Source organism: Lipotes vexillifer, unplaced genomic scaffold, assembly GCF_000442215.2.
Source record: "Lipotes vexillifer unplaced genomic scaffold, Lipotes_vexillifer_v1.1 scaffold132, whole genome shotgun sequence".
NCBI classification, from domain to species: Eukaryota; Metazoa; Chordata; class Mammalia; order Artiodactyla; family Lipotidae; genus Lipotes; species Lipotes vexillifer.
In genome coordinates, this window is record NW_006782535.1 from 918,581 (window position 1) to 925,342 (window position 6,762).

Sequence of the window (6,762 nt, forward strand, 5' to 3'; positions counted from 1 at the left end):
GCAGGAAGAGGGTGAAAAAGTACACACTTGCAGAGTTACAAATAACTCATGGGACCTAATGTACAGCATGGCGACCATAGTTACTAATACTGTATTGCATATTTGATAGTTAAGAAAGTAAATCTTAAAAAGTCCTTATCACAAGATTAAAAAAAATTATAACTGTGTGGTGACAGATGTCAACTAGACTTAGTGGTGATCATTTTGCAATATATACAAATATCCAATCATTATGTTGTACACCTGAAACATAATTAACATTTAATGTTCTGTCGATTATACCTCCATAAAAATGTTGAAATCAAAAAAAAAAAAAAACAAAAAGCAAATAAACAAAAGCAACTGTTCTACATTAGGTAGCTTTTCACTAACCTAAATAAATACAAAAAGAATTCAATCCCATTTTCCCGCACTCCCCGAGGGTTACCTGGATCTTTCTGTTTTATCTTATCACTTACCTGGTGATAAGGTTCTAAGCACTTACCTGTGACTTTTTATCCAGTGTCCACTGGAATTAATCAAAGTGATTTAAAAGACAGCTAAATCTAACAAACTCTGCCTCTGTAACACTACACATTTTAAAAAGAAAACATGGCTAGCCATTTGTCCTTACTGGAAACTTCATCAAAGGTAGGGAAAAAAGACCCAGCTTTAGATTAACTCTATGCCAGTGTCTTACTTCACCTCATTTAGTTCTTGGAACCACCCTAAATGAAACATATAGTTGATTCTTGAACACCATGGAGGTTAGGAGTGCTGACCCCAGGGCAGTGGAAAATCCGAGTATAACTTAGAGTTGGCCCTCCGTCCCTGCAGTTCCTCTGTATCTGGGGTTCAGAGTCCACGGATTCAACCAAGTGCAGATGGTGCAGTACTGTAGCGTTTACTTTTGAAAAGAACCCGCGTGTAAGTGGGCCCACGCACTTCAAACCTATGCTGAACAAGGGTGAACTGTATTTTAAAAGTGAAGAACCATGATCACGAGTTAGGCAATTTATTCAAGACCTAAGCCCTAAGGGACAAAGATGGAGGTCGGACATAGCAAGGTTTGGCCCCTGTGCCTGTCTCGAGTCTCCAGTAGAGCTGTCTACACTGAAACTGAATAAACACGAAGAAACCCAGTATTAGCAAATATGTTCTCTTCAATTTTCACTTCCATAACTTATCTTTCATCATTAGCTCTAATTAAAATAGAAGTGGAAAACTAGCAAATAGAATTGTTTTCAATATAGTTGATTTATACAAGCAAAGATTCGTTTAAACTGCTCTTCTCGCCATTCGACTGTCATTGACTATTTTAGTTAACTTATTTTCATCTAGTAAACTCCCTAATTTTTATTTGTCTAGGTAAAGCTTATCAAATTTAAACACTTAAGATTCTTAAACGTTTGGGAGTTTTGCTGGAAAGCAAATGCCCATTTGTAGCTATTGATATGCAAACAGTTCACATTTTAATGTGTGATCGACTACAGTGTGCATTTCTCTACCAAACAGCCCTCTGTACTGGAAATTCAATGTAAAAGTTAGAGAGTTATGTCTGGCACAAAAATAGTTCTCATTAATTGCTTACCAAACGAAGTCAACAGTCAGAAAACAACTTATGGTTTTACGTGTAATAAACACATGCCATACACGTGCTCAGATGCTACAGTGGTTCCTCGATTCTTCCTCGTGGTAGCTTCAGGGCCTCAGCAGACTACGGAGAGAAGCTGTTCTCTCCAATACAGGGTTAAAGTGAACCATATATCGCTTAGAAAGAAAAATTCCATTGACCCTTTCAATACGTGGGCAGTGGAGGGCACCAATTACCATGCAAAAAGTCAGTCTCAGTCAGAGGTCAGCACAGTTCTTCGACTGGGCCAGAAAGTAAATTTCAGCTTTGTGGGTTGTACGGTCTGTGTCCCAACCACTCAACTCTGACGCTGTACCAAAGCGGCCACACACAATGCGCTAGTGAATGAGCCTGGCTGTGTCAATAAACTTTATTTATGGACACTAAAACTTGAATTTCATATAATTTTCATATGTCACGAAATTGGATTCTCATGTTGATTTTTTTTTTTTAACCATTTAACAACGTTAAGATCATTCTTGGCTCACACACCATACAAAAGCAGGTGGTGGGCTGTATTTGGTCTGTGGGCAGTAATTTCCCCACCCCTGGTCTAAACATACACTCTGTTTTAAGACTTATTTTTTGCTGGCAATTAGATAACTTCTACCTTATTATTAAGTGAGAACAATAATACAAAATCTGCTTAAGGCTTTGTCTAAGCTGCTGGTGTACACATGTTTAAGACAAAAATTTAACACTTATGTCAAGATTAAATATACTGGTAGATGAACAAACTGGCCAAGTTGCATTTATTTTTTGATGTCAAGTCTGTACGGCTCTCATGCACACCACGGCATCTGGCTGCACTTCTGACTATAATACAGCGAGTGCAGGTTCACTTGAAAATGCACAGTTGTACACCTTATGTAAGTTAAAGACAGCTACACTAGTATTTGTTGATAGCAAAAGCGTGATCTGAAGCTCCAGGACTGGACCACTCCCGTGTGGTTTAATAAAAAAATGTACCCAACCATTAAAAATGGCCATCTGGGGAACGGGCCAGTATATAAAACGTTTGTCAGGTAAAATGTAACCATTTAGCTTTTTAAAAAAATGATTTTCAAACTTTAAACCTTTCTATTGAACTGTTACATGGATATACACTATTGGAGCACAAAACAAATTTGCGACAGGCTATATTTTCAGCAACTTGGCTAACTTTTTAAAAATCTGTTTGTGAAGTAATAACATTTTTTAAGAAATAAAATAGTAGCTAAATGAAATCTCTTCTTTCCACATTTAATGTGTTCAGTTGCTTCCAAGTCATCCCCGACTGCCAACAAAAACAACAGAAACCAGAGACCCACTCGAGTGTTTAATTCAAACCTATATTTGCAGTTTCTAAAATGCTGATCCACAGACCACTCTCTCGTTACACATGTGCACCAACGGAAAAGCAAAGAGAACCCCGGTCATCCCACGAGAGGAACAGCTCCTCTTCCAAGAGTCTTCAGAAGGCTACACGTGCAGTCCCTGTGCCCGTCCAGGTGGCGATGCAATAAATACACGGCTCGCCCTGCTCGCCTCGGTCCAGCCAGGCCCGCCACTACCTGTTGTAGGCCCGCTCCTTTTTGGACTTCTCCAGGGCCTTGTCCATGGTCTTCTCGTTCTCCCCTCGGCATTTGGGGCAGTACCACTTGCCCTTGGGTTTATGGTTCAGCCCCACGCAGGAGAAGTGGAACCACTCGATGGGGCACTCGTCATTGTCACAGCCGATCATCTCTCCATAGGAGACCTGATTGCACAGACAGTACGTGGGCTCGTTCGGGTCAATGGGAAGGTCCGCGGGGGACGCCTCCCTCTCGGCTTTGGCCTTGGAGCGTTTCTTCTTCTTGGAGGCCTTCGCCCTCTTCTCCTTAGGCGTTCCGGAGGTGATGTCATCGTGGTCGTGATTATTAGCTGCGTTCTCGCGATTCTCGTTGTTGCGCTGTCGCCGGGACCGCTTGCTGTTAGGCTTCTCTGCCTGCGCGGCTGTCTCCGGTTTTGACTTATCCTGGCCAGCTCTGCTGTGGCCAGTGGTGTCACTGAGCTCTTGCCGTGCCTCGAAGAGTGCCACGTGACTGTCCACCTGCCTGGCCCGGTTCTCCACCAGCTCCACCATCTGGCTCACGATCTGCATCTTCTCGTCGCCCAGCTCCTGGCTCCGAATCAGGGCCCGCTGGATGCAGGCCAGCGCCCTCCTCCGCTGCGCGCCGTCCGCCTCCCGCCTGAACTTCTCGTAGTGCTCATCCAGCTCCCGCAGGGTTTCTGCGAAGGAAACACCAGCGTTACACCCTCACTGTAAACCCTGCCAAGGCTTTCGGTTCTCCGACCTACAAAAAGAGTAACTGTTAAGGGACGAAAAGGATCAATGCAAGGCTTCCTAGCGTGAAAACTCGTAACCTGTAGGCCTCTCTGGCAGGCTTTTTTTCTTCCTGGTGAAAAAAGCCTCTAGAACTAAATACAAACATCAACACGGTTCCTACTTATCAAAGTGCCCCTCAAAGCTGCCCAAGGGACTCTGTGTGCATTCAGAGACTGGGTAATGAAAACTCCTTGGACAGGCAGCTACGGGGAAAGTTCAAGTTTAGGTGAAGTGCTGAGGTCCAAACCTTTATTTTCTGTAAAATTAATGATTATGTCCTACACTTCCATTGTTTTTATTCAAGTATTTTGGTAATAATTGAAAGCCTGTTATTTTAGCTATTTTAACGCACCGACATCTAGAATACCGGATTAAATTAGAGAACGTACATAAATACTACATAGTGGTGACCCAGGGCCTCAGTTTACTGGTCACATCATTCCATCCCAGCACGTACAGGAATATCTCTGTATTACCGTGTATTACTGAAAACAAGAATGGTTTGTCACAATAAGCCAGGCGACCCAGCCTTGCTTTAAAACAAACGTTGCAGATTTTACGTTTCCATTTACTACTTAAAACAATAACATCTATATCTATAAAAGACAACAGATTTTAGATAATCTGACTGAAATAAGGAAAGTATATATTCTTCCCAAGAATCTACTTAAATACACAGAGAGAAATTCCCAGGGTTATTTTCCCTAAACAGTAACCATTAAATTAAATAGTATCAGATTTTTCTCCTGAAAACCTTTTGTAGTCTCTTAAAATAAGGCAATTCAACTCTCCAACTCGGAAGCTGTGGGAGGATATGGGTGGGACGAGTATAAAATGTGACATAACCCCTTTCCAGATCTTATATCCAATTAGTTATAGGGCATAAACCTAACACTAGAGTAAACATAGGAACTTAGGCGAACACTACTTAAGCACATCTTATTTTCCAGGATACATTCTTCAACTGAAGATAGCGCTGAAGACATTTCTTAGAGGAACAATGCAGACTGTCTGCCACCAGAAAGGAGGAATGCCATAGTCTCACGGGCTCTTGGAGTAATTATTCCTGAAAATAAATAGCTCTACTCAACTTATCCAACATTTATTTTTTAAGTGGACTACACATTACAAAACTATACCACTTGGTTTAATTAGTAACCAAGTTTCTAAAGACAATTACCATTTCATAGAAAAGAGAACAATTCCATCATATTGCTAATTTAAAATTTCACAGCATACAGCTTCTTTTACATCCCAAGCGAGCTTACAGCCACGTGAAGCCCCGCTGTGGGGAAGAAACAAACACCCCATTACAAAATTACCAAGAAATAATTATCTTACCTACACAACAGCATACATTTCTTCGATGCCCCAAGCGAAGCATTCTTATCAACAAAGCCACGGAAGTACAAACATCTGTAAACAGGAAGCCCTGTGCTAACCAGGGCGGCATCCTGTGAGCACACCTGGCTTCTTCAGCTTCATCAGCTCCAACCACTGCTGACCCTTTTTTCTAAAAATGCTCCATACCGACACTATAGGAAAGCAATGGTACCATGGAAAGAATCTAAGGATTAAGTGAGACTGCAGCCAAATGTAAACTGATCTGTCTAATTATTAGAAATGTTTTTTTGCTTTACACAGGGATGGCGCTGAAGTTCTTTATGAAGTCTTCTTCCTTGGTGCGTGGGTACTTAAAAAATAATACTTTAAAAGTAAATGAAAAATATTTTAAATTCAAAAATAACCTCAAATATCATTGGTAAACTAATGACGATCCATCCTTATGAATTAATGTCCAGTTGATGTTTACTATGCAAATAATGTTGCCCAAAGTTTGACTTGCAACCTAAGAGTTCTTTTAAAAATAAAGCCTTAATTTTTAGATTAGGCTGTGCTGCGTATCTCAACCCTCAGTACTAAGTCCTAAGTACGCACTGAGCGTGTATTAACTCGACGGAAGACACTCCGGCTCCGAATCGGTAAAACAGGGTGTCAGACAGCAAGGAAAGCTGTAAGAAAGCAACCTCAACGGTATACTGACGTGGACGCTCGAAAATTTCCAGTATGCACTTCTTCGTATCCTTGAGATTTCCTAGAAATACTAAGGAACAGTGCCGGTGACGACGAATTCCTCAAAGACTGGGAAACCCGTTAACTCTCCACTTTAGTCATTCCACCACCCGAGCCGCCTCCGAGCTCAGCGCACACGGGACCCCCTCGGGGGCCGCCGGCTCTCCCTGTCCTGGGTCACCGACCCACCAGGCCCGGGTCACTCACGCTGCCCCCGCTCCACGCAGCCGCACCGGCGGGTTCTCGGGGCCCAGGCGGGAGGCCCGACTGCGCCCTCGGAAGCCCCGACAGCAAGGATTGCCGGCCTCTCCCTGTCCCCCAGTGCGCCGCCATTGCTCCGCGACTGAAGCGACCAGGATCACGTCCGTGGGGGCAGGGCCAAGCCAGTCCCCGCCAATGGGGAGGTGACCAGCCGGCGGCGCACCCCCGCCCCTGGAACCACTGCCTATGGTGATCGCCGGGCCGGAGGGCGGAGGCCAGGCGAGGCACCAATCACAACGCAGGACCAGAGAACACAGCCCGCCCTAGCTACACCAATGGCCAATGCGACGGCGGAGGCCGAGAGACCCGAAGACATTCAAATCAACTCGACCACCTCCCTCCTCCCCGCCCCTCTACCAAAGAGAAAAAAGAAAGCAGCGGAAACAGAGACCCGTGCCAGTCACTGTGCAAGGCCCGCCCTCATCCGGCCCATCAACCAATGGTTCAGCATCCGGCTGAGAAATGCACT

General features: G+C 43.8%; 1 protein-coding gene across 2 annotated transcripts in view; it reads right to left on the reverse strand.

The window, feature by feature from the left end:
• Nucleotides 1-3,160: 3,160 nt before the first annotated feature.
• Nucleotides 3,161-6,762, reverse strand: part of ING1 (inhibitor of growth family member 1) — a 5,137-nt gene continuing 1,535 nt past the window's right edge. The window contains exons 1-2 of one of the 2 annotated variants that reach the window (XM_007455319.1): nt 5,301-5,412; nt 3,162-3,862 (exon numbers count right to left, since the gene is read on the reverse strand). In XM_007455319.1, the coding sequence (XP_007455381.1) occupies nt 3,162-3,862; nt 5,301-5,412 (813 nt within the window). Of the gene's footprint in view, nt 3,863-5,300; nt 5,413-6,762 lie in introns of those variants that run through there. The other variant, XM_007455318.1, reaches the window with a different exon arrangement.